The sequence below is a fragment of the Globicephala melas genome, chromosome 16 (genome assembly GCF_963455315.2).
Source record: "Globicephala melas chromosome 16, mGloMel1.2, whole genome shotgun sequence".
In the NCBI taxonomy this organism is placed as follows: domain Eukaryota; kingdom Metazoa; phylum Chordata; class Mammalia; order Artiodactyla; family Delphinidae; genus Globicephala; species Globicephala melas.
The window spans coordinates 53,522,746-53,550,376 of NC_083329.1; the positions used below are offsets into that span (position 1 = coordinate 53,522,746).

Consider the following 27,631-nt stretch of genomic DNA (forward strand, 5'->3'; position numbering starts at 1 on the left):
GTCTCTGTATTTCTTTTTGGCATCGGTGCCCAGAGAGCCAAGACTTTTGGCATCAATATCTGCCACTCATTTATTCTGCAGCTGGAAGTTTGTACCTTTTAATCTCTCTCCTATTTCTTTCCTCCTCCAACCCCCATCCCCTCTGGAAACCACCTTTTTGTTCTCTGTATCTATAATTCTGCTTCTATTTTGCTGTATTTGTTCATTTGTTTTGTTTTTTAGATTCCACATACATGTGAAATCATACAGTATTTGTCTTTCTCCGTCCGACTCTTTTCACTAAGCATAATACCCTCTAGGTGGATCCATGTTGTCACAAATGGCAAGATTTCATTATTTTTATGGCTAAGTAATATTCCACTGTGTGTGTGTGTGTGTGTGTGTGTGTACACACACATACATATGTATCATATCTTCTTTATCCATTCATCTATTAATGGACACTTAGGTTGCTTCTGTATCTTGGCTACTGTAAATAATGCTATAATAAACACAGGGGTGCATGTATCCTTTCTAATTAATGTTTTTGTTTTCTTCAGATAACTACCCAGGAGTGGAATTACTGGATCATATGGCAATTCTATTTTTAATCTTTTGAGGAATCTCTATATGGTTTTCCATAGTGGCTACAGATTCAATGCAACCCTTATTAAAATATCAAGAGCATTTTTCACAGAACTAGAACAAATAATTCTAAAATTCGTATGGAAACACAAAGACCCAGAATAGCCAAAACAATCTTGAGAAAGGAGAACAAAACTGGAGATATTATGTGCCCTGATTTCAAACTATACTACAAAGCTACAGTAATCAAAACAGCATGGTACTGGGACAAAAACAAACACACAGATCAAGGGAACTGAATAGAGAGCCCAGAAATGAATCTACACAATCTGTCGAAGGAGGCAAGAATATACAATGGAGAAAAGACAGCCTCTTTAAAAAACGGTGTTGGGAAAATGGGACAGCTACATTCAAAAGAATCAAACTAGACTACTCTCTCACACCATGCACAAAAGTAAATTCAATACGGATCACAGACTTAAATGTAAGACTCGATTCTAGAAGAAAACATAGGCAATAAGCTATGTGACATCAATGTTAGTAAATTTTTTTTGGATATGTCTCAGGCAAAAGAAACAAAAATAAACAAATGGGACTATATCAAACTAAAAAGCTTTTGCACAGTGAAGGAAACTATGAACAAAATGAAAAAGCCACCTACGAATTGGGAGTAGATATTTGTAAATGTTAATATCCAAAATATATGAAGAACTCATACAACTCAATAGCAAAAAACCAAACAAGCTGATTTTAAAATGTGCAGATCTGGATAGACATTTTTCCAAAGAAGACATAGAGATGGTCAACAGACACATGAAAAGATGCTTAACATCATTAATCATCAGTGAAATGCAAATCAAACCACAATGAGATATCATCTCCCACTGTCAGAATGGCTATTGTCAAAAAGGGAACAGGGGCTTCCCTGGTGGCGCAGTGGTTGAGAGTCTGCCTGCTAATGCAGGGGACACGGGTTCGAGCTGGGAGGATCCCACATGCTGCGGAGCAGCTGGGCCCGTGAGCCACAACTACTGAGCCTGCGCGTCTGGAGCCTGCGCTCCGCAACAAGAGAGGCCGCGAAAGTGAGAGGCCTGCGCACTGCGATGAAGAGTGGCCCCCGCTTGCCACAACTAGAGAAAGCCCTCGCACAGAAATTAAGATCCAACACAGCCAAAAATAAATTTAAAAAAAAAAAAAAGGAACAAATAACAAGCATTGGCAAGGATGTGGAGAAAAGGGAAATTCATTTATTATAACTTTCCTTAGTATACCATATGTCATCTGTGTGTTTCATTTCCTTAGTACACCATATGTCATCTGTGTGTTTCATTGTCTAAGTGAAACTGTAAAGTCAAAGGGTATACACGTATAAAATTGTTGTAGACATTGGCAAATGGCCCTCCACAAAGGCTGTACAAATTTATATTCCCAACAACAGTCAATGAGGCTTACATCATGGAAAGGTAGAGCCATCAGAAGAAACAAATTTGAGGAGATAGGTCATTTTAGGCCCACTGGAGCCTGAAAAGATGATCCCCAGCCCAGAGGACTGGGAGAAGGGCTGCCTCCACCAGGCTGAGGATGGGTCTAATAGTGACCGCCCCACAAGATACTCATTAGTTACAAAAGGGAAAGCAGTAATTTTGCGATGGAAAAACCTGGCAGACATCACCTTTACCACATCGTCTTTTCAAAGTTAACATCACCAATAATGAGACAGAGCAGTATCATAAGTGTCTTCTGATGTGGTGCACTGGAAGAACACAGCATCACTCATACGAGGTTCTCAACAAAAATGCAGAAACTCAAACTCTTCATGAAAAAAGTTCAAGTTGAGGGACATTCTACAAAATAATTGGACAATATTCTTCAGAAGTGTCAAGGTTATGAAAGACAAAACTCACTAGCCTGGACTCTTAAAGCTGTCCAATCATGAGAGACAAAAAAAGACAGGAACTGTTCTAGATTAAAGGAGCCTAAAGAGACATGACAATTGAATCAATGCGGGATCCTGGATTGCATCCTGGGCCAGAAAAAGAACAGTAGTGAGACAACTGGCAACATATGAATAAAGTCTGTAGCTTCTTTAATAGCATTGTATTAATGTTAATTTCCTGACTTTGATAATTCTACTGCAGTTCTTAAGATGTTAATATGTGGGGAAGCTGGTGAAAAATATTCAGTAACTCGCTGTATTATTTTTGTAAATCTAAACTTATTTCAAAACAAAAAGTTTTTTTAAAAAAAGAAGAGGGTTGGCATGATTGAGTCATCCTTCAGCCAAAACCCTGCCAGCACTTCTGCCTACAGCACAAAGGCTGACTCTCCCGAGAGTGGCATTCGAGGCTCTCAATAATCTGGCCAAACATCCCCCCAGATTTATGGCTCCCCACTCTCCTGTAAACCACTCACACCCCACTAACCTCCATGGCACACAGTACCTCTTGCTTAGAAAAACCCTACTCATGTTCAAAGGCCCCCTTCGTAGGGCCTTAACTCTGCACTTACTTCAGGAAGCAGAGTCAGCAGCAGCTCTTACTTGGTCAGCAGTTGACTTTCCTGACTCCCTGTGTAATAGGGAACAACAAATCTGACTCCATATTGGATCTGTTTCTTTTTTTTTAACCTTTGTATTCTACCGCTTTTGCTACAAGTTAATCACTAAAGGGATGTGGGCTATACCTTAAAGTATACATAATAGACCATCTCTGAAAACCCTGCCTCCCATGCCTGAGGGTTAAGCTAATATACTTTTCTTTAAGCTCACTGGAAACATCCTGACCAAGCCCACCTGTGAATGGCTTCAGGCATGAAGAAATTAACACACCCCCTCCAGAAGTCTGGCCAGAACCAGGAAATATATCTCCTTTTTTTACTTTACATCCTCACCTCCCCCTCTTGGTTCCATAAAAGAAACTAGCATCCAAACCTGGGCAAGATGGTTCTCTGGGAAACTAGTCCATGCGGTCTGCTGGCTTTCTGAATAAAGTCACTATTCCTTGCCCCCAACAACTCCTCTCTCGAATTTATTGGGCTGTCCTGTTGCAAGCAGTGTGAGCTTGTACTTGGTAACACCTGGAAACCCTTAACCCCACCTGAGGGCCTCTGCAGGCCTGCGCATTGCTCACACCCTTTCTACCCTCAAGGAACTCCCAACCTGCAGATAAATAACGTGACGAAACAACAGTGACCAGCTGAGGAGAGCTCCTCAGAGGCAGGCAAGGAAAATCACGTTTTCTGCCGTGAGGTAGGAGTTACTGTTACCCCCTCTGCAACAATGACCTGGCTGGGGAAACAACATAGACAGGCCTGAAAGAGTTAAGCAATCTTGACTCTCTACATGCTTAGTCTTTAGCTGTTACTACTAAGGAACACTTGTAGCTAGACCCGTCCTTCACGATGCTGATTGCCCTCTGACTCCATGTGAATCGCCCTTCGCACCTGGCATTTCTTCTCCCCCTACCCTCCGTTGTAGCGCTCTTCATTTCAGAAAGAAGGTCATGGTGATAACTTCAGGGACACCAGACCACCTGACGCCAGCTTTGGCCATGAATTTGCAGAAGAAAAGAAATGCAAGACCTTAATTACTTTGAGCCTTATCCCCTACCCCAGACCAGGAGCCCCGGGCTATAGAACCTTTCCCTATTCCCCAGGGAAGGGGGCACAGTTCTTGAGGCGCTAGCCTACTGTGTTTCCCTTTTGCCTGGCCAAAGAATAAAGCTACTCTTTTCTACTGCCTCCAAACTGTCTCAGTATTTCTATTCGGCATTGGTGGACAGGGAACCAAGATCCTGGCATCAACCACATTTAAAGGACCAGCTCACCCTCCCTCAGGGGGTGAGCAAGGACACCCATTACTTGTTGTCACTCCCTCCTGCTGCAGCACAAGTCCCAGTAAAGCCTTGCCTGAATTTCTTGTCTGCACTCATCAACTTCTATTGATTAAAGAGTCCAGGAACTCAGGCCAGTACGCAAGGAGTGTTCTCGGTTTATATTTTACCCCAACTGCGGTCTCAAGGAGCAAAATGAGATCATCTCCCTAGAGAACATTGCAGACAAGGTTCTCACAGAACTAGGGAAATGCCAACTGACTACCTACCCTCCCAAGCCCACAAGGATCCCGGAGTCATAAATGAACACATTCTTGGGAAATGTCTATGGCTTTAACAATGAACTGAACTGACACTGAGCAATGTGAATCTATGCAAAAATATCTCAAAACTGAGCAGGTGGACCCTGTTAGGCTGTTTTCCTCCACCTTTAATGTGGATTCATCACACTTCAAAATACACTGGGTGGGAAACTGCTCTTGCCAACCTCTGGGATAACCACAGAACCCTCCTCATATAGTACCAGCCGAGATTAACTGAGAAACAAGCAGGTGGTGCTTGGAACAGCACCTGACGCAAAGTCGGAATCAATGAATGTCAGCATCAATGAATGTTGGCCTTTGTGACTATAATTATTGATATTATAGTTGTTAACATTAGGCCTCTACCCCCATCCCCACTTCACTCCTCCCTGTACCCAGCAGATTTCCCTATCTTCCTACATCTTCCCCTACCTGGGAGAATCTGGGACTGCTTGCCAGAAAGGGGGTAGATTTAAAAACAAAAACAAAAAGCTTCTTAAATCTCATCTCGTTAGGCCCCCCAACACCTTCCATCCCCTACAGAGGCATCTACAGCCACACTCCACTGGTTCACTGTCTCTGCCTGTAACTTGTGTGGCCCTGAGCTAGCAGCCCTGCTCCATCTGTGCTGAAAGGGGGTGGCCTGGCCCACGTGGGGCTGAAGGCTGCCTGGAATTGGTCTTATCTGAACCAAGACAAGAAGACAAGGAGGCTTTGTATGGCTCCAACCCTCCCAGCCACTGAGGCCCTTTCAGTGGGTGGTCCCTCTCTCCCGCCTCCAGCCCCAGAGGGATGGCCAGCCCCTACTTCCTGTTTGCCTTGGCCCCTTGCCTTTGGGTGCAGACTAGGAGAACAAACCCGGCCAGATGCCCTCTGCCCCCATTTTCCCCACAACACGGCCAGGCTGGGAGGCCGCGCACATCCTGCAGCGTTGCCTATGGGGGCACTGGCACCCTGGGAGCAAATCCCCACATTTCTATGTGACCTTAGGCCACCACCTAACTTCCCGAAGCCTCAAACTGTGTGTGTTCACCGTGGATATTGGTGCCACCTGCCAGGGTGACAGAAGCGTTAGAGGAAAGGAAAGCTTGCACATTACGGCACTTCAGCTATGCAGGCAGTTAGGGGTCGTCTCCCCCTAACTGCTTAAGGACTTGCCGCTCTGAGCCCCCAAATACCCGATTTGTCCTCTTCCACCTCCACCTCCACCTCCCTCCAGATTTCCTCACTACCTAGTTACTCACCTGGGGCCTGATAATGCTTAAGGGAGTGAGTTTTAGGGCTTCCCTGGTGGCGCAGTGGTTGAGAGTCCACCTGCCGTTGCAGGGGACACGGGTTCGTGTCCCGGTCCGGGAAGATCCCGCATGCCGCAGAGTGGCTGGGCCCGTGAGCCATGGCCGCTGAGCCTGCGCATCCGGAGCCTGTGCTCTGCAACGGGAGAGGCCACAACAGGGAGAGGCCTGTGTACCGCAAAAAAAAAAAAAAAGAGAGAGTGAGTTTTAGAATCAGATCCACCTGCCTTCCAACCTGGGATCTGCAGCCCTCTGACCTAATCAAACATATCTTATCTGAAAAGGAGATAAAGACACCTTCTTTTTAGGTTTCTTGGGGCAAGGATTAAATGAAATAACATATGGACAGCCTGAGCACAACCTGTTTCAAAGAAGTTTAGCAAATATCAGAGTAATAATAAATAATGATACTTAATTGTCATCAGTCCCAGCTGGCCACCGTCTTGCTTTGAGGCCCAGCATATGGTTGGCATATTTCCCTAATTTCCCCAATTTTAACTTCATTGGTCATTTCTAGAGAACATTGGAAGGAGGACATTAGCAAACTGGGTCCTTATCATCCTGCCCAGAAGTTTTCCTTCATATGTTTGGGCTGGCTTCTGTTGGTATCAGGAAATAAGTTGATCGCCAAACACTTATCTTAAATCCAGCCCATTTATTGAGTAATTCAAGTAGTTCTTTTAGCTCTACTGGGTTTTTTGAGAAAGCAATTGAATCTTCTACTAATATCAGTATTTTGTCTCCTTTACGATAACTCTTCTTTTCACTAGTACTTTATTGCATCTTTCAGACCACAGATAATTAATAGTGGTGATGGATGGTGTCTTTACCTCATTCCTGGCTTCCTAAAGGATGCCACTCTCCTTTCTCCTGCAGGTATGTGCAAACCAGTTGTGTAAGGTAAAAGTAGTTATCTTATGAAGAAAATGTGCTTATATTTTCTTTATTTCTACCTCTTAGAGTTTGTTGTTGTTTTTAAGTCTGGGATGGCTATTTAATTTCATAAAATAATAGTTTCAGTATTTATTGAAATGATAAGCTTATTTTAGTTTTGTTTCTCTGACCTTATAACAGACATGATGGCGAGAGATTTTTTTGGACCTCCACTTGGGAATGAATAGCTAAACCAACAACTTGTTTTATGTTCAAATTAGTGGCTAAAGGATGGACTGTGCAATAGAGAGCAGGCTATTTAGATGTCCATGTGGGAAAATAATTTAAGCTTGAATCATTCCTTGGAACCACATAAAAATTCTAGAAGTATTAGAGGTTACACCTTTAAAAAAACTTCAGGCTATTTGAAGAAAATGTTGGAAAATACTTTTATATTTGAGGAATCAAATATAATTTGATTATATTTGAATATAATTTGATTATATCCCTGATGTGAGGAATCATAAGCAAGTTGTAAAATCTAGAAGCCATAAAAGAAAATATTGAGAAATTTGGCTACCTAAATAAATATCTAAAACTTCTGTATGATGAAAGATATCACAAAGAAAGTTAAAGACAATAGAAGAATGGAAGAAAACATTGCCAACATATCTATCAGGCATTACTGGATTAATAATCAGAATAGGTAAAGAAAAGAGGGAAAAATAGAAAAAAGTATTTGACTAGGCAAATAAAGCTCGTCTTCACTCAATAAATAGCATGTAAATAGAAGCAAAAAGGTAACATTTTTTTCATCATCAAACTGTCAAAATATCAAAAGATAAATATTCAGTGTTGGAGAAAGTACAGGGCTGCCAGATCTACTTCAGCTCTTCCCACTCCAGATGTATTTTATGTAAATGGTACCCCCTACAGCACAACTGCAACATAAACTACAATGTGACTGGGTGCACCTTGGAGCCTTGCTCTCAGTGCCCCGCCCCTCCTTTGGGCTTAGTAAGAGCCTTTGGCATATCTAGCAAAATGTAAAAGGCCCTCTGAATCACTGATTCCTCTTCCAGGAATAAGGCCTTTCAGAAATACAGAATTATGTAATATATACATAAAGATATATGCAAAAGGATGTTCACTGAAGCATGCTTTATACTGGAAAAAAAACACAAGGAAACAAACTCCATGTCCATCAACAGGAGATCATCTGGACAAATAATAGCGCCTTCAATCATGAGATATTTTGCCTGTCTCGGATTTAGGTGTACTAACAGAGAATGATCTTTAAGATTCGGTGTTATGACTGAGATGAACACGAAGGTGAAAGCAAATCCCCAAAATATATTATTCAATCCTATGTTTATATATTTGTGTCTGAATTTATATTAGATCGATAGGGAATGCACAGACAAGGAACTGGAAGAGTCCACCAAGCTGAGGGAACTTGACTGGAATTGAGACAGGCTGGGACCTGGGACCCTTTGCTGCAGTGCTTGCACCTGGACGAATGTCTCCTCCAGCAACATAATACAAAGAAACTATACAGGACTAAAAATAACTACGTGCGTGGGCAGTTGGGGCAAATTAGGAACAACAAGATACAAAAGGACCAAAACCCAACGGCCACTTCTGAGGAACCGGGAGCAAAAGCAGGGTACTGTGCATGCGCCCTGCACTCAGCACTACCAAGGGGGTGGGCAGACCACCTGACCACCCCTCCAGCAAGACCCCTGGACCCACTCCTACCCTCACCCCACATAAGGAACCAGCTCAGCCTCCCCTCCCCCCCAGGGAGTAAGCAAGGGAAACTGTTACTTGTTTTCACTCCCTTGTGCTGCAGCACCAGTCCCAGTAAAGCCTTGCCTGAATTTCTTGTCCTGTTTCTTATCAATTTCTGTTGATTAAGAAGGCCAAGAAGCCTGGTCTGTAACAGAATCGCCCGGTAGGGGGCGTTTGTGACAGGGAGGGGTTTCACCCTGCATGCTTTATTACTTTGCGCCTCTACCACAATAAGAAAATATTGTATATATGTTGTTTTTATTGCAAATTCAAAATATTAGGCAGCCCACTTATTCTGAGCTTCAAACCTGTGGGTTTGACTGTTCTTTGACAACTTCCCACCGAGGTAAACTACCAAGAAAGTCCTATTACCAAGTGTGAAACCTTCTTGGCATTTCTGAAATAAATCCTTCTTTTGAGCCAGTTCATGTGGGCATCCCAATTCCCAAGAGAGCTTTTTAAAAATTTAGATCCAAGTCTCTGTCCAAGATCTGCTGACTCAAAACCTGAATTTCTGTTCCTGAGGCTATTATCTGGAGGAAGAAGTGAGAAGGAAGGATTATTGCTTAGTGTGGTGGCTATATTTGTACAATTGCACAGCCACAGTCTGTAATAGAGAAGGCAGAGGTGCAGCCTTGATCTGCAAGGGCTCCAGTTAACCCTAAAGGGGCCCCTTGATGGATAAAAACATACTCCTGGGCTTGGCGATGAAGGGGCTCCACTGGCAGCCAGGACGTGCACTCAAGGCTCTGCAGTGCAGATGTTAGGGCTGTGGCTTTTGCTTTCCCAAATCTTAACTTTTTTTTTTTCACTTGTTGAGTGGGTGTGTCCCATAGGTGAAGGTTCAACTACTGTTTTTTAAGCTGGAGGGAGGTGGTGATGATTTGAAGTTAACTGAAAAACCCACCCAGCTCTTACTCTGGGTTTGCTTAGAATGGAGAAAGAACCCGGCTCTCACTAATACGTTGTATCAATATATTATTATCTACCAAGAACAGAACTGGATTCAAATCCTGACTCCACATTACACCAAGTGTGTGACTATTGGCAAGGCTCTTAACATCTCTGAGCCTCAATTTCTTGGTCTGCAGAATGGACGTAATGATGCACTCCTGATGGGGGTGCAGTGAAGATCAGAGAGATGGTGTATGTAGAATAAATCAAACAAAGCTTAGTTATTGTTCATTCATACTGGGGTGGTCACTAGACCACGAACTCCTCAAGTGCAGACATGTGAATATGAGAATTATTTCGTTTTCTCCCCCCTCCAAAGTTTACCTAACACTAACTTGTACAGACCTTAAGTATGTGCTGAACACTCTCTCCGATGTCATGAGAGTTGCTTACTCGTTCCTGGTGGGCAGAGAAAAGCTTCCACACCCCGTGCAGTCAGGAATTCAGATCCCGTGCCACAGGTGTGGGTGGCACTTCTCTCCAAACTGCAGTCCGCCCGTCTGTGAAATGGGCTCATAACGGAGCACTGGACCCCTGGCTGCATTGCCCACTCTTCTGCGCTCGGGCCCGGGGGAGGCGCGGGGGCTCAGAGCGCGGCCCCTTCCAGGGGAGGCGCCCAGCCTGGCGCGTCGCCCCTCCGCCCGCGGGGTCTCTGGAGGGGGCGGGCTCGCTCGAGCCAGAAAGCCCGGAGCCGCCCAGGAATCTTGGCGGGGACTGCGAGCATTTCCTCCCGGGCGGGCCGGCGCGATCCCGGGGAGGGCGGGGAGGGCGGCAGCGGGCAGACACGGCGCTGCGCTCCGCCAGCCGGCAGCATGCGGCCCCTGCTCTGCGCACTGGCCGGGCTTGCCCTGCTCCGCGCCTCGGGTGCCTTCACCGGTGAGTGGGGCCCGGACGCAGGGCGAGGGTCGGGGAGGCCGCGGACCGCGAGGAAGGAGCAGGAGAGAGGGAGGGAGATGGGAACGAAGCCAGATGGAGAGGGATGGAGAGAGGGAGATGCAGGGAGGGAGAGAGAGAGATAGATGGTGAGAGAAATTGCAGAGAAAGATGGAGACAAAAAAAGGCAGAGAGATAAAGGCAGAGGAACAGAGAGAATTACAAAGGAGAGAGGGAAGAATACAGAGAGCAAGGGAGAGGCTGGGACAGAAAGAAACTTTGGAGGTAGACAGATGGGTCTGAACTATGAATGAGGAGGATAGAGAGAAAAAGGAGTTTGAGAGGCAAACGGAACAAGAAGGAAGGAAATAGAGGAACTAAAATGGCAAGAGAAAGGGGGTGGGGGAGAGAGAAAGGGTGAGAGGATACTGAGGAAGAGAGGCCGCTTTGAGAGAGACAAAAAAGGAGAGAGGGAGTGGAGAAACCCATTGCCCCAGGTCGACAGGAAAGAGAGGAGGAGACCAGGATCACAAGGTGGAAGGTCAAGTCTGCAGGGTGGGGCAGCCCCAGCTCCCCACCCTCCAGACCAGCCCTGCCCAGAGGGCCTGCAGAGGCGCCCAGGCCTGGCCCAGCACAGCCGGTCAGGGCCCAGGCAGGAGGCCCCTGGAGGCCACGGCTTTACCTGCCAGGTAGTCTGAGGGGCTTCTGCAGCCTGTGGAGGAGGCCAGTTGTCAGCCTTTTGGAGAGCTTCCCTGAGGGCCTGAGCTGCCTTGGGTGGGTGGGAGGAGGCTGCGGGAGGGAGAGGCCCTCCACTGGCTGGGCTCCTTGCCGTGCCCTGTCCCTTCTAGCCTTCCCTGACAGCAGTCTTAGTGCTGCCCCTTCACCGGTGAGGCTCGGACAAGGTGGCTGCAGAGGGACTGACTGTATGCACAGGCGTTCCTTCCACCACCCCAAGACTGCACTTTATACAGCACTTTACAGCCACGTTCCCATTTACCCAAGGTCTCTTGCTGGCCTCAACCAGAGGCAGCTGATGCCCATCCCAGGTGAACGGGCGAGGGGAAGGCTCAGTCTCTCCAGGCATCCAGGGACCCTACCCCTTCAGCCAGGCCCTTGTCCACACTTAAGGCTGCTCCCCCATCAACCTGGAGCCGGTGGCTGTGAGTCACCCTGCCCTGTGTTAAGATGGAAGCTCCCCTGACCCCTGGCCCAGCCCCTTTCAGGCACAGGGAACTGTGGGAGTGGGCATCCAGGGAAAGGGTTGAGGCCAGTCTTGATCCTGGGCAGCCCCTGGCTGAGTGAACTTGGGTGAGTCATGTCACCTCTCTGAAGCTATTTCCTCTTCTGTAATGTGAGGAGAATGGTACCCACCAGCAGAGCTGGATGAAAGGGAAGTACCCAGCACGGAACATCTGTCAACACACATTGTCTCCTTCCCTCGTCCCCTCGGACAGCTCCGCTGAGCTCTCTGAGGCCCAGTTCTCCACTGAGGTTGGCTAAGGAGGACCAACAACCCTTTCCTCACAGGCTGTGTGAGGAGTGGCTGGGACCATGCAGCACAGAGCCAGGCCCAGGTGCTGTCCTTTTTCTCTGCCTCCCCGCCCCGCCCCATCTTGCCTGGAGTCCCCACCTCCAGGAGCTGAGGGGACAAAGCCGAGTCTGTGCTCCCCCAGAGGGAGGAGCTGGCCGCCCACAGTGGCAGACTTTTTGTGGCCCCTTTAGCTATGACTGGTATATACATTTTAGCTTAAAGCCATTTTTAAACATTATTTTCCTCCTGATCATCCTCATTGCTCCAGATTAAGAAAAAAAAAAGAGGAGAGTATAAACATATTAATGTAATTTCACACTGAGTTCACACATTTTTGTGTATAACCTTTCAGACTTCAGACAATATACCATGGTTTTTCTTAACTGTTGATTATCAAATCTGTTGGATATAAACACAGAATAGAGACCTAGAGATTGTCATACTGAGTGAAGTAAGTCAGAGAAGGACAAATATGATATTGCTTATATGCGGAATCTAAAAAAAATGATAAAAATGAACTTTACAAAACAGAAACAGACTCACAGACTTAGAGAACGACGAACTTATGGTTGGGAGGTGGGGGAGGGATACTTAGGGAGTTTGGGAGTGACATGTACGTACTGCTGTATTTAAAATGGATACCCAACAAGGACCTATTGTACAGTACAGGGAACGGTGCTCAATATTATTTAACAACCTAAATGGGAAAATAATTTGAAAAAGAATAATAATAATAAAAATAATAGTATAGTGAACCACCATGTGCCCATCACTCTGTTTCAACAAGAATGGATTCCTGACAGATCTGGATTCATCTATCATCCCCACCTTCTCTCCCCTCTCTCAGATTATTTTAAAGGAAATTCCAGGCATTATATATTTTTATCTGTAAGTATTGCCTTATGTATTTCTAAAAGATAAATAATCTTTTAATAACAATACCATTATCACTCCCTAAAAATGGACAATAATTCCGTAATGTCATCAAATATCCAATCAGCGTTCAACTGTCCCTGATTGTGTGATGTTTTTATATTTGGTTTGTTTGATCCAAATAAGGTACACACATTGCTTTTGGTTGATATATCTGTTAAGTTTCTTTTAGTGAGTTTTAAGTTTCTTTAGTAAGTTCTTTTTCCCCTCTTTTTTCTTAAAATTTATTTGAAGAAACTGGGTTGTTAGTCTTATAAAGTTTTTCCCATTTAAATTTTAGCTGATTGCATCCCCCAGGTGTCATTTAAATTGTTCTCTCCCCTATATTGTCTATAAACTGGTAGTTAGATCTAGAAGCTTCAGCTAATTCCAATTAGATATTTTTTTTGCAAGAATACTTGAAGATGGTTTATTGCTTTAATTTTCATTTCTTTGATTACTACCAAGGTTGGATTTTTCTTCAAAGGCGTATTGGTCATTTCTGCTAATTCTTGTGAACTGTCTTAGACTTTTCCATCGTGGTAGTGGGATTTTTTCATATCAATCTATAAAAGTTCTTTATGTGTTGAGTGAAGCAGACTGTCTTATGCTACTTGTAGAGAATTTTTTTTTTTTAAGTTAAGGCTTCAGTTAATCTCCTTTCCTATTTTGCTATTGGAGGGATATCAAGTCCTAGAGCCTAGTCCTATTAGCCATTCTCACCCATGCCTTGGGGCCCACGGGGGGAAGCTCTCACTGTCCACCACCATGCCAGGTCTCTGTGGACATCTGTCTTCCATTGGGCTTCTGCTTTTTGCTTTGGGTGGAAGAGGAAGACGCTGAAGGGCTGTGGTGAGGATCACTGCATTTCTTCTTACAAAAATGGATGTTGTGGGGAGGGAACCTCTCAAAGACAATCTGATTCAACGTACACAGTTGGGCTCTTGTTGGGCCTCAAGACAGGTGCAAAGATGTCATGTGTATAGGTCCCCTTTGCCCCATTCCTGTCCAGCCCCTCATTTTACGAAGGAGGAAGCTGAGACCCCCCAAGATAGGAGGCCCTTAACTCATCACAGAACTGCCAGAACATAGTATAGACAGTGTCTTGCAGGTAGGATTCAAATCCTGTCCCCACTACCTACTAGCAGTGTAGTCCTGGGCATGTTACTCAACCTCTTTGGTTTTCTCATCTATAAAAAACTGATAAGTAAGAGTACTGAGCTCACAGATAGAATTAAATGAGTTAATGCATGTAAGCACTCAACAAAAAGCTTGGCCCAGAATAACTGATCACAAATTGACAGTAGCTTCAAATATAGAGTGTGGTTGTGCCCATTCTAAAGGTGAAGAAACTAAGGATCCAGCAAGTGGGATTGGCTTGTAACAGAGCCCAGAGAGCCCGGTCAGCCCTGAGCCCTCTGCTTGCTTGTCGGAGAAGCCCCTTCCAAGCATCCCTTGGACTCCTGCACAGGTATAGTCCTAGAGCAGGTGCCTCCCCGTCTTGAGGAGACCTGGTCAGAGTGATCTAGTGAAAGGCACTGGCTCCAGGGGGAGAGGCGGGGCTGCAAGGGCTTTCACTGACCTGCTTAGTCTCCAGTCCACCTGGTGAATGACCTACATGGCATTTGCACATCATCTGGCAGTTCCAAGGCAACTTCAAATGCAGGATCCCCTTGGATCAGCACAGCAGTCCCACCAAGTAGACAGAGCAGGGCAGATCCCTCACAGACGAAGCTGAGTCAGAGGCAAAGAACACAGTTCAGTGGAGGTGGGACCGTGCCTCTGACTCCCAGACTTGTGAGTCCCAGACAGTGTGTGGAGAGAGGTTTATCCTGGATGGCTTCCTAGACCTCAGCATGGTGCGGGTTTAGGAATGTTCTAGTACTTTATAACCCAGTGGATTATAAATCACCATATTCCAAGGTAGAAGGAATCTGGTTTCCTGGATGGCCTTGGAGAGCGGAGCTGCCTGCCAGCCCTGACCATCAGCCAGTCCACCTCTGAACTGATATGTGAGAAAGAAATAAACACACGTGTGATTGAGGGGGACTCTGTGTTGCAGCAGCTCAGCTTGTATCCTCACTTACCCAGACGCCGACTGTATTGGACTGACATTGGTAAGCTCTCAGAGTGATCGGCAAGGCTCAAATCCACATCTGGAAAATGACCAGAGAACAAGGGAGACAGAACGTATCACTCCCAAAACAAAACAAAAATGTTCCTTAGCATCTGAGCTCCCTCTTAGGGGCCTCAAGGGTCCCTCTCCTGTTTCAGCCAGAGCACATCCATAGACTAGAGTTCTTCATATAGTTGTTTGAAAATAGTGTTCTTCTGATTTAAAAAAAACAAAAAACAAAAAAATACTGATGGTTTGGAATGAAGCACAAATTTTAATACAAATATCAAATGTGGTCAAATTTATTAGACTATTATATTGACTGTGGTCAAATAGAATTAACCCCCAAGTGCCAAGTGTGGCTGGTCAAAGCAGCACCTTTCAGGGTCAGAAATCCTTTGAGTTGTGTGCGCCTTCTTAGTGTTCGGATCCAGAAACAAAAGGTCTCCTATGCCTGTCAGTGGGAGGGGTGGGGGGGAGGCCCAGTGGCCGTGTCCCTTTAACTGGTGCCTGCACTGGGCCTCCCGTCTCCACTGGCAGCCTGCTCTCACCATGTTCCACCCACGCCCGCCATCCGGGGTGCGCATAGGCCCTGAGCGGAAGCCAGGCCAGAGAAAACAACCCTGCATCCAAGAAGGTCCATTTCCCAACTGGCCAGGTCAGGGAGGGCGGGAGCGAAGGAGGGAAGGGAGCACCGGGAACCACAGCCTTGGCGGCGCATGGTCAGTCGTGATAATCCTTCAGCTTCCCCCACTCTTCCTCTGGTCTAAGCTTCCCCAAAGCCCCGTGAAACTGGCGTTATCGTGAGCCCCTTTCTACTGGTGAGGAAGCGTGAAGCAAAGGGAGCCCTTGCCCAGTTCTTGCCTTGCGGGAGCTTCTGGGCCAAGAAGCAACTTGTCCTTGACTCATCCTGGTTCGGTCTTTGTAGCTAATTTCTGAGGCCTGAAAGACAGAGGCAAACCTTGGATGAGCTGCGTCTGGCAGTGCCTCCGCCCCCATCCCCAAACCCGTGTTGCAGAGGAGGCAGCAGAGGCTCGGGGAGAAGAAAGTTCCCACGGCCCCGCACCAATTCATGGCTGGGAACGGAGGTCTGCAGTGTGTTTTCTGCCATGATGCGCTGAGGTCAATGCCATGAGCACCCACGTTGGGGAGGGAGCCGCAGCGCAGGGTGGCCTGGCTCTGCCCCAGCTCTCTCTCCGCAGAGCCCCTCCGGAGGCCTGGATGAGCTCACGGACGGTTGTGCAGTGCAGCCCAGGGCGCAGCTGCGTCCAGATGTGATGCATTAGTGCTGTGTGATTTGGAGAGCAACCTCAGCCCAACCTCTTCCCTGGAGGGGTTTGGGAGCCAAGTGAGCCCTCATCGCTGACACGTAGAGAACAGGATGTTTTAGGCTGAGGGAGGGAGCAGATTCATGTTGTTCGTGACTTCCAGAGCTGGCAGAGCCCCACTTGGCCGGCAGGGTCATGTTGCTTCCTCTTGGCCTAAGCTGGGAGGAGGGGGAAGAGTACTTTAGGGTCTGGGAGGGGGCAGGTGGGACTCAGGGGAACGTCTTGGCCTAAGGCCCCTGGGTGGAGCTTGCAGAGGGTGTGTGTGGGCCCGGACCTAGACCGAGACAGACCCCCTCTTCCCTGACAGCCCTCTATTTGGGTGAAAACAACTCTGCCTGCCCCCTCGAAATCTTTTCTCTCTAGCTGAGCACCCCAGTTTTTTCAGCTGGCACAAAGGAGTCAAAATCTGGAGTCCCTTCACGGTGGCCGCCTTTAGCCCTGCCTCTGCCTGTCGAAAGCCTTCTCACGATGAATAGCCCAGAATGGAGCGCAGCCCTCCAGGTGGGGTCTCTCAGACCACCCACCCCCCGACACCCATCCTGAACATTTTGTATCAATGCACGAAGCCCGTGGCTTCTGCTTTTTGCTAACAACCCCATCAGAGAACTGGCTTTTATTATGGAAAATTTCAAACCATACATACAAAAGTAGAGAGAATAGCAGAATTAACCCCATGTCCACATCACCCAGTTTCAACAGTTACCAATCTTGGCCAATCTTGTTTGCTCAATACTCCCACCCATGCCTCCTCCCACTCCCAGGCCTGGGTTATTTTGAAGTAAAGCCAAGACATCATAGCATTTTACCTATAAATATGCTCAGTATAGATCTCTAAAAGGCTCCCTTAAAAAAAATAACCAAAGTTATAACATCCCCTCCCTCCCTAAAGTCAACAAGAAGACCATTGTTGTTGTTTTTTAAAATACTTATTTATTTTCTTTCTTTTTTTCTTTTGGCTGCATCAGGTCTTAGCTGCGGCATGCAGGATCTTCGTTGCGGTGCACAGGCTCTGTAGTTGTGGTGCGCGGGCTCTGTAGTTTTGCGGCACGCAGGCTCTCTAGTTGAGGCACACGAGCTCGGTAGTTGTGGCGTGCAGGCTTAGTTGCCCCCCGGCACGTGGGATCTTAGTTCCCCGACCAGGGATCGAACCGGCATCCCCTGCATTGGAAGGTGGGTTCTTTACCACTGGCCCACCAGAGAAGTCCCAAGACCATTGTTTTTTTTAAAGTTATTTATTTTTGGCTGCGTTGGGTCTTCGTTGGTGCGTGCGGGCTTTCTGTTGTTGCGGCGAGCAGGGGCTACTCTTCCTTGTGGTGCATGGGCTTCTCATTGTGGTGGCTTCTCTTGTTGTGGAGTACAGGCTCTAGGCGTGCGGGCTTCAGTAGTTGTGGCACGTGGGCTCAGCAGTTGTGGCTCGCGGGCTCTAGAGCGCAGGCTCAGTAGTTGTGGTGCATGGGCTTAGTTGCTCCGTGGCATGTGGGATCTTCCCAGACCAGGCCTCGAACCCACGTCCCCTCCATTGGCAAGTGGATTCTTAACCACTGTGCCATCAGGGAAATCCACCATTGTTTTTTGAACAGGTTTTTCTAAGTTCAGTGGATGGACATATGTCCAGTGGATCGACATAATGAAAGGGAGAATGTAAAAACCCAAACTGTTCTCCACAAAAGATGCTCAGAGTAGAAGGAAGTTTTGCCCCTGCGCTTGGTTCTCGCCCCTGAGTGGAAGAGCTGAGATCCAGAGAGAGTTGAGACCAGGGACTCGCAGGGCATGGGGACTCTGACAGAGCTCCAGAAGGCCAGCTGGCTGAGGTGGGGCCAGGGGAAGGCCAGGGTGCCTGGGGTCCAGTCGTTCGCTGACTGTGTGATCTTAGACAAGTCACTCAGCCTTCAGAGTTATACATTCATCACCAGCAAAATAGCTCACTATCCTTACCTCAAGACCTGCCAACCTCCTGGGAAACTTTATATGTCCCCTCGGGCAACCCAGCCAACATCGAGGTCTTACAAGAGCTTTGCATCTACAAAGATCAAGTCCAAAAACTCTTACCCCTGCTCTGCTTCAGATGCCCACAGCCTTGGTATTGTCACTGTGAAGCTGCTCTACCTCTAAAAGCTAAAACTGCAATATCCCTTATCTCTTGTTCCTTCTGTTACTCCCATCATCTCACTGAGATCTGCAGTGCCCTCAGCCCCTCCATTTCTCCCAATTATTGGCCCTCTTATTGCCTTCTCCTTCGTTATTCAAGCTAGATGCCCGAGCTTGTCCCCTTAAGCCCTTGCTGGTCGAATCCTCAGTTCCTCTGCACTCTGTTCTTCACCGCACTCATGCCACAGACTCCCAGGTTTCAGCTCATCAGCCATCTGTCTCTGCTGCTGACACCCACCTGCTGAGCTGCTGCGGGAGGGCTTCCTTGTGATGTCAGGTTGTTCTGCACCATCCTCCTAACCGCCTTCCTCATTCTCCTCATCCCCTTTTGGAGCCCCCTCTTTATTCAAGCTTCTTACCCAGGGGCGGGCTGATACACTGGCTTTCGGAAAACAAAAAAAAGCATTTGTCAGTTTCCATGGTGGAAATACTTTCACCACGGCTCCCATTTTAGTGTCTGTGTCCAACAACCCACTCACAGAATTCCTGATAATACTTCACAACTCGCTTTCCTTTCCTAACCCTACATGAATTTTCAGCAGATGGTTCCCCTCTTACTTTACCGAGTGAACAGAGGCCATCAGGTGGGACTCCCTCAACTTCTTGGCCCTTTAAGTAGAACTTTTTTACCCATTTTTGCTGCGTTTCCTCTCTCTTCCTTCCACATGTGACCCCTAGCCCCACCACCATTTCTGGATTCCGTGGCCTCACATCTCTTCGGGAAATGCATTCTTTCAGTTCTCCTGGCTTCCTCCTGTCCTCAGGCTATAAGCATGGTTGCGTTTCTTCAATGCTTAAAAACCTGGAAACAACAACAATAAACACTGCTTTAGATCACCTTGTGATCTGATCTCCCTTCCTTCATAGCCAGGCTTCATGGAAATGTTTTCCAGGATCTTAGTTTCCTCCTCCTGACTTTTCCTTCCCTTCTCATCCCACTGCGACTAGACTTTGCTCTGTCGGCACCTCTCCACTAAAAGCGCTGGGACGGCATTCAGCATCCACTTTTCTGTTGCTCCGAGTCCTTATCTTGCTAGACCTCCATGCTGCTTTAGGCCATGCTGACTGCTTCATCCTTTTGAAAGCTCTTGGCTTCTCCTTGCTTCTGGGGCAGCATCCTCCTTTCTGTGTGTCCATGTTCTCCAAGGACTCGGCCAACTCAGACGCCCTGCAGGTTATCTCAGAGCCACCAATACTGCAACTTGAGCTCAAAGCCCGGGCTCTAAACTTCTGGTGTGAAGGTTGGTGGTGTAAGGAACGAAGGAGGAGCCAACGTTGGGGAGGAAAATGATGTTGAACAAACTGAACCTCAGATATTCCGCTTACTAGCTGTGTGACGTTAGACGTATCATTTCACCTTTCTGTGCATCAATTTCCTTATGTGTAAATTGGGGCTAATAATTGGTTGTAGAGGTTGACTGAGTTAACACATTTGTTTAGCACTCACTTGTGTCAGATGTTACTAACTGGTCACCAATGTCAATTACTATTACTACAATATCTCCATGCATTTTCTTCCTCTCTTCCTACGGTTACTGCCTCCTTTCATCACTTCTTACGCTGATTACTGCAGTAACTTCCTGCCTTCAAAAACGAATCTCTCCAATCCATTCTCTGTATTTTAAAAATTCACATATGACTGCATGACTCTCCTGTTTAAATAAACCCCAAAACAAGCATTGTGATTGGTTTATTAGGGCCCGGCCTTGTTTCCACGATCCACCTCTCCAGTCTCAACTCCCACCCACCCTGTACTTTCCAGCCACTTCAGGCTTCCTGAGGGTTTGTGCACTGAGCCATGCTATTTCATTCCTATCTTTGCACATGCCGTTCCTTCTGGCTGAAACCTTTCCTCCCTTCCTTTTCTTACCCAGTTCAGGCAGCACCTCCTTAAGGAAGCCTACTTGCGTCTGTAGGAGACCATGGCCAAGTGAGTGAGGCAACCCTACACTCACACCCTGATCCACACTGAGCCTTCCTCTGCTTCTCTTTGGACTGTTTTTAGGACCCACCTCCCTTGAGCCCCATGTTTGCAGGAGTCTCTAATGTTACAGGGAAACCGAGGGCCCCACAGTGACAAGACTTGTTTTCCTACAGCTGCTGAACCCTTCATCCCCTCCCGAGGAGACCCAGCTCGGACTGCAGGGTGTGACAGACACATGGCTGTCCATGGCCGGTTAGACGTCATAGAGGAGGTAATGAGGGTGACCTGAGAGGGCATGCAGCTTCAGGACCACCTGCCAGGCTGGTGGCTTTGGAGGGTTCAGGCCAATCTTGCTTTGGAAAGTTGGGGAAATCTGGGCCAATCCTGTTCCCTGGCCACTATGTTAAACATCTCCTTGCCCTACCTGGGCTGTTAGGCTGTCCAGCCCCCAACAGACCCTGCCTCCCCGGGACCTTGCTTCCCACCAGCCAGAGATCTCCCCATAATCACCAGATGAGAAGGTGGAAATTCAATTGCGGTGTTTTGTTACACAGCCACGGTTTGTAACCTGGGGTCCATAAACTTGTGTGGGGAAAAAAAAATTGCACTTCATTTTCACAAACCTTTAGCTGAGATTTAGCATTCTCATTCACTATAAATACAGACAACAAACTGCAGGAGTATTAACAGCACTGTGACTTTGTCAGCAATAGAAATCACAGATAATTTCATCCTATTATAGTCATTGTGAATATCTCAATATATTGTTTACTATCAGTATGTCAAAATTTCAGTAGTTAAAAAAAAAAGAAAAAAAAAGAAAAAAAAATTTCAGTAGTTGTTAGACCTGGTGTTAAATAAGTTAATAAATAGATAAATGTTTATATCAAAATTTAATTTTTATAGTTTAATAGTATTTTACTGCAGTTTATACCCTTGGAAATCCTGTATGTTTTATTTTTCTCAATGAAAGCATTTTTCTGATGGCAGTCTGTAGGTTTCACCAGACTGCTAATGGGGCTCATTTGTGAAAAAAGTTAAGAACCCTGAATAAAGAAAATTTCAAAATCCCAATACTGTCATTTGGCAGAATTGCCACCAGGGGGCGGGGTAACAAAAGGAATGTGAGCTCCCAGTGGTGACACCCTGAAATGGAAAAAAGAATCCCAGAGTCCCTCCAAGCCCCAAACCAATGACTGGGTAAACCCCCTGAGTGCCAGAGGCAGGAGCGAGCAGCCTTAGAGAGTGAGCTCCTAGGAATTTGTTATCTGGGGAGCTGAGAGGCAGGCAAGGGCAGGGCCTCAATCAAGAGGACCGAGGTCCCCTGGCACCCAGTTCTCTCCCCCACCACACCCTACTGGACTTCCAGGTGCTCCTTAGGATGTGGCTGATTAAGTGGGACTTGTCACCACTCTTGTCCTCTACTCCTCCCCCAACTTCTCTCCTTGCTTTAGACGGTGGAGAAGACAGTGGAGCACCTGGAGGCAGAAGTGAAAGGCTTGCTGGCTCAGCTGGAGGAGCTGGCTTGGAATCTGCCCCCGGGCCCCTTCAGCCTGATCCCCGACCTCGCAGAGGAGCCGGTGAGCAGCTCAGGTAGCAGAGATGACAGCCTCCAGGGCTGGGCAGCAGGGTGGGGATGGCTGCTCCACCCCCATGGTGTAGCCTGGACAAGCCAGGGAGGCTCCAGCTCCTCCTTGGGACAGAAGTGGGAGGCATCCTCCGGGCTCACCCCAAGTGTTCTCTGCCCCCACGCCCGGGGTTGCTGCAGCCCAGCATCGGGTAAGGGCACCTGGAAGAGTTCCACTCTCAGCACCACCCTGACTCAGAGCGGCTGCCTCCTTCCCTGGCCATTTACACACGTCACAGCTCCTACCCATCTCCCTTCTACTCCTCTGCCGCCACCAAACCCTATCAGGAAAGCCTGGCATCCCTCTCATTGGCAGTGGAGGGACTGCCACCTGCTCCCTCGAGCCCTGCGTCCTGGCACAGGAGTCCCCAGGGGACTGGGAGGGGAGGGCAGGCAGCCTTCAGCACCCTGTTTGCTCACTCCGAGGCCGCCCCCTTTCTTTCAGATCGCCTCTCAGCACCAGAGCAGGAGCCACCCAACAGCTGGCAGTGATACAACAGCTCTCCTCTGAGAACAGAGCCGTGAGCTCTGGGCTGCCGTCCTCAGCTTTGTGCAAAATAAAAGCTACTCCTTTGGTCCCCTCTGTGTCTGCTGACAGTGACCCCCGCAGCCACAGCCCCTTCTCCATCTGCTCCCATGCGCTGAGGCTCACACCCCCTGCAGGCTCAGACCTGTACTTCCGCCCTCCTTATTTATAGGGGTGGACAGGGCAGGAGTTAGTTCAAGAGGTGAGGCACCTGAGATGCAGAATCGTTAAGGCGGCACAGTGGAAGGGCCCTTTGAGTAAACTTGTTACTCAAAATGTGGCTGTAGGTGAACAATAGGGGTGTCACCTGGGAGCTTATCAAAAATGCAGAATTCGGGGCCCTGCCCAGACCTCCTGAATCAGAATCTACATTTTAATGAGATCCCCAGGGAATCTGTGTGCACATTAAAGTTTTAAAAAATGTTTCTGTTGAGATAAAATTCAAAATTTTAACCATTTAAAACAGTACAAATTCAGTGGGTTCATAATGTGTAGTCATCACCACCTTCTAATTCTCATCATCACCTTCTAATGCCAGAAATTTTCATCACCCCCAAAAGAAACCCTGTACCATTAAGCAGTCACTTCCCATTCCCCCTCCCATCCTCCCTTGGAAACCACTAATATTTCTTTCTCTGTGGACTTGCCTATGCTGGACATTTCATATAAATGGAATCATACATTTTTGTGTATGATTGTGTCAGACACAAAGCCTTTTGTGTTTAACTGTTTTTCGCTTAGCATAATGTTTTCAAGGTTCGTCCATGTTGTAGCATGTATCAGTACCTCGTTCCTGTTTATGGCTGAATAATAATATTCCATTTTATGGATATATCACATTTTATTCATCCATTCATCAAATCAGTGGATATTTGGGTTGTGTGCACCTTTTGGCTATTATGAATAATGCTATGAACATTCATGTATACGTTTGTGTGGATATATGTTTTCATTTCTCTTGGGTCTATAATTAAGGATGAAATTGCTGAGTCAAATAGTAACTCTATGTTAAGTTTCTGAAGAACAACCAAACTGTTTTTGCATAGCAACTGTACCAGTTTACATTCCTACCAGCAATGTATATATAAGGTTTTCCATTTTTCCTTATCCTCCCCTACACATCTTATTGATTATAGGCATCACACTAGGTGTGAAGTGGTTATCTCGTGGTTTTAAGTTGCATTTACCTAATGCCTAGTGATGCTGAGCATCTTTTCATGTGTGTGTCGGCCACTTGTATGTCTTTTTTGGAGGAAGGTCTATTCAAATCCTTTGCCCATTTTAAAAACTAGGTTGTCTTTTTGCTGTTGAGTTGTAAGAGTTCTTTATGTATTGTGGATACTAGGTTTTTATCAGATATATGATTTACAAATGTTTTCTCTCATATTCTGGGTTGTCTTTTTATTTTCTTTATAGTGTCCTTTGAAACAACAGTTTTGATGAAATCCAATTTATCTTTGTTTTGTTCCTTCTTGTTTTGGTGTCATATCTAAGAATCCACTACCACATCCAAGGTTATGAATCATTTAATCCTGTCTTCTAAGATTTTTATAGCTTTAGCTCTTATATTTAGTTTTTAAAATCTCTTTTAGGTTAATGTTTGTATGTGGTGTGAGGTGGGGATTCAGCTTCATTACTTGCACTTAGTTGAAGAGAATATTCTTTCCCCACTGAACCGTCCTGGCACCCTGTCAAAAATCAATTGAGCATAACGTTTAGGTTTACTTCTCAATTCTATCCCATGGTTCTGTATGTCTGTCTTTATGCCAGTATCACACTGTTTGAATTACTATAGCTTTGTGCTAAGTTTTAAAATTAAGTATGAGTTCCCTAACTTTTTTGTTCTTTTCCAAGACTGTTTTGGCTATTTGAGGAACAGTTCCTTGCAATTCCGTATGAGTTTTAGGATCAGCCTGTCCACATCAGCCAAAGGCAGTTGGAATTCTGATATGGATTAGATTGAATCTGTAGATCAGTTTTTAGAGTATTGCCATTTCCACAATACTAAATCTTCCAATCCATGAGCACAGGATGTTTTGTATTTTTTGTAGTTTTCAGGGTAAAGTCTTACACCACCTTGGTTAAATTTATCCTTATTTTATTCCTTTTGCAATGACTGTAAATGGAATTGTTTTCTTAATTTTACTTTCAGATTGTTCATTGCTAGTGCATGGATATATAAACGACTTTTTCGGTTGATCGCGTATCCTATCCTGCAACTTTGCTGAATTCGTTTACTAGCTCTAATGGGTTTTCTGTGGATATTTTAGGATTTTCTATATATAAGATTATGTAATCTGTGGATAGAGTTTTACTTCTTACTTTCCAATCTGGATGCCTCTTATTTCTTTTTCTTGCCTAATTACCCTGGCTATAACTTTCAATACAATGTTGAGTAGTAGTGGCAATAGCAGACATCTTTGTCTTGTTCTTGATCTCAAGGAAAAGCTTTTATTTTTTCACCATTGGGTATGCTTTTCGTAGATGCCCTTTATTTCAGGTTGATAGATTTTCCTTCTGTTTTTAGTTTCTTAGGTTTGTTATTATTATATGTGAAAAGATGTTGGGTTTTTGCAAATGCTTTTTCTGCATCAATTGAGATCATCATGTAGTTTTTATCCCCCTTCATTCTGTCAATATGTATTACATTGATTTATTTTTTACATATTGAATGCTCCTTGTATTCCTTTGATAAATCCCACTTGTTCATGCTGGATAATCCTTATAATATACTGCTAGATTCAGTCTGATAGTATTTCACTGAGGTTTTTTGCACATTTCTTGTGGCTTTGGTATCAGGGTAATACTGGTCTCACAGAATGAGTTAGGAAGTGTTTCCCCCTCTATTTGGGGGGAAAGAGTTTGAGAAGGATTGATGTTAACTTTTTCTTTAAATGTTTGATAGAATTCACCAGTGAAGGCTCCTGGTTCTGGATTTTTCCTCGTTGGGAGTTTTTGATTACTGATCTCTTCTTATAGGTCTATTCAGACTTTCTATTTCTTCTTGAGTCAAATTTCAGACTTTGTGTGTTTCTAGGAATTTCCCCATTTCATCTAGGTTATCTAATATGTTGGCATACAGTTAACAGTATTTTCTTATAATCCTTTTACTTCTATGAAGCTGTTAGTAATGTCCTCACTTTCATTTCTGATTTTAGTAATTGAGTCTCCTCTCTCCTTTTTTGTCAGTCTAAAGGTTTGTTAATTTTGTTGATCTTTTTGAAGAAGCTTTTGTTTCATTGATTCTATTGTTTTTCTAGTCTCTATTTTGCTTATCTGCACTCTAATCTTTATTATTTCCTTCTTTCTGGTTGCTTTGGGTTTAGTTTGCTCTTCTTTTTCTAATTCCTTAAAGTGGGAGGTTAGGCTACTGATTTGAGATTTTTTTTTTTCTTTTTTAATGTAGGCATTTACAGCTATAGATTTCCCTCTGAGCACTGCTTTCACTGCATCCCATAAGTTTTGGGCTTTCATTTTAATTAATCTCAAAGTATTTCTTAATTTCTCATTTCTTTAACTCACTGTTCTTTTAAAGTATGTTTAGTTTTCACCTACTTGTAAAATTTCCAGATTTCCTCCTGATATTTCTTTTAAATTTCATTCCATTGTGGTCATAGAAGATACTCCGTGTGGTTTGAATCTTCTAAAATTTATTTAGATTCTTTTGTGATCTGGAGAATTTTCCATGTGCACTTAAGAAGAATGCATATTCTCTTGTTGGGTGGACAGTTCTATATATGTCTGTTAGGTCTAGTTGATTTATAGTGCTGTTCAAGTTTTCTGTTTCCTTGTTTATCTTTTGTCTAATTATTCTATCCAATAGGGAAAGTGAAGTGTTGAAGTCTCCAACTATTATTGTTGGGACTATTTCTCCCTTCAATTGTCAGTCTGTTTCAAACTTTCTGGGGATCTATTGTTAGACGCATATATGTTTATAATTATTATATTTTGATGGGTTAACCATTTTATTAGGATATAATGTCCTTTGCCAATCTCTGCCTCTTAATTGGAGCATTTACTCCATTTATATTTAAAGTAATTACTAATAAATAAAGACTTGTACCATTTTGTTATTTGTTTTCTATGTCGTAATTTTGGGGCTCCTTAATTCCTCCATTATTGCCACATTTTATGTTAGATGGTTTCAAGTGTACCACTTGATTCCTTCTCCTTTCTTTTACTGTTTTTGTTATTTTCTGGGATTACATTAACATCTTAATTTATAAGTCCAGTTTGAATTAATACCGTTTCAATAGTATACAAAAGCTTTGTCTCTCTATATATGTCCTATATAGCTCCATCACCTGCCTTTAATGTTGTTATTGTCACAAATCACGTCCTTATACATTTTGTGCCCATCAACACAGTGTTATAATCCTTGTTTGGTGCAATTATCTTTTAAATCATATAGGAAAAAAAGAGGTGCTACAAACCAAAAAATACATATTAATACTGATGTTTATATTTACCTATGTTTATCTTTACCAATGTTTCATCTCTTCAGGTGGATTTGAATTACTGTCCAGTATCCTTTCATTTCAGTTTGAAGGACTTTCTTTAGCATTTCTCACATGAAAGGTCTACTAGCAAGAACCTGTCTCAATTTTTGTTCACCCAGGAATGTGTTAACTTCTTCATTTTTGAAGACTATTTTGCCAGATATAGGATTCCTGTTAACATTTCTTTTTGCAGCACACTGAATATGTCATCCCACTGCCTTCTAGCCTTTATGGTATCTGACAAGAAATCAGATGTTAATCTTATTGAAGATCCCTTGTATGTGACAAGTCAGTTCTCTATTGCTGACTTCAGGATTCCTTGTTTTTCAACAGTTTGGTTATAATGTGTCTCAAAGTGGATCTTCTTAAAAATACTACTTACGGTTCACTGAGCTCCTGAGATGTGTGGATTAATGTCTTTCATCAAATTTCTAAGCTTTCAACCACTGTTTCTTCAAGTATTTCTGCTTTCTCTCTTCTCTTCTATGACATCCATTATGTGTACATTGGTATACTTCATGATGATGTCCCACAGGTCTTA

At 45.0% G+C, this 27,631-nt stretch overlaps 1 protein-coding gene and 1 long non-coding RNA gene across 3 annotated transcripts in view; one reads left to right on the forward strand and one right to left on the reverse strand.

Moving 5' to 3' along the window:
- Positions 1 to 6,081, reverse strand: part of LOC138842382 (uncharacterized) — a 104,692-nt gene extending 98,611 nt beyond the window's left edge. Inside the window, exon 1 of the long non-coding RNA XR_011376812.1 lies at positions 5,941 to 6,081. This is a non-coding gene — a long non-coding RNA (uncharacterized lncRNA). The remainder of the gene's footprint in view (positions 1 to 5,940) is intronic.
- Positions 6,082 to 10,354: 4,273 nt separating this feature from the next.
- On the forward strand, positions 10,355 to 26,650 carry PLAC9 (placenta associated 9). Of its 2 annotated transcripts, none has more exons than XM_030862741.3 (4): positions 10,355 to 10,482; positions 20,612 to 20,709; positions 21,893 to 22,031; positions 22,511 to 26,650. In XM_030862741.3, the coding sequence occupies exons 1-4, from the start codon at positions 10,419 to 10,421 to the stop codon at positions 22,555 to 22,557; spliced, it is 348 nt and encodes a 115-aa protein (XP_030718601.1). In that variant the 5' UTR covers positions 10,355 to 10,418; the 3' UTR covers positions 22,558 to 26,650. The 2 variants fall into 2 exon arrangements, with proteins under 2 accessions (XP_030718601.1, XP_030718600.1); XM_030862740.3 differs by having other exon boundaries at positions 21,893 to 22,018.
- The last annotated feature ends 981 nt before the right edge of the window (positions 26,651 to 27,631 follow it).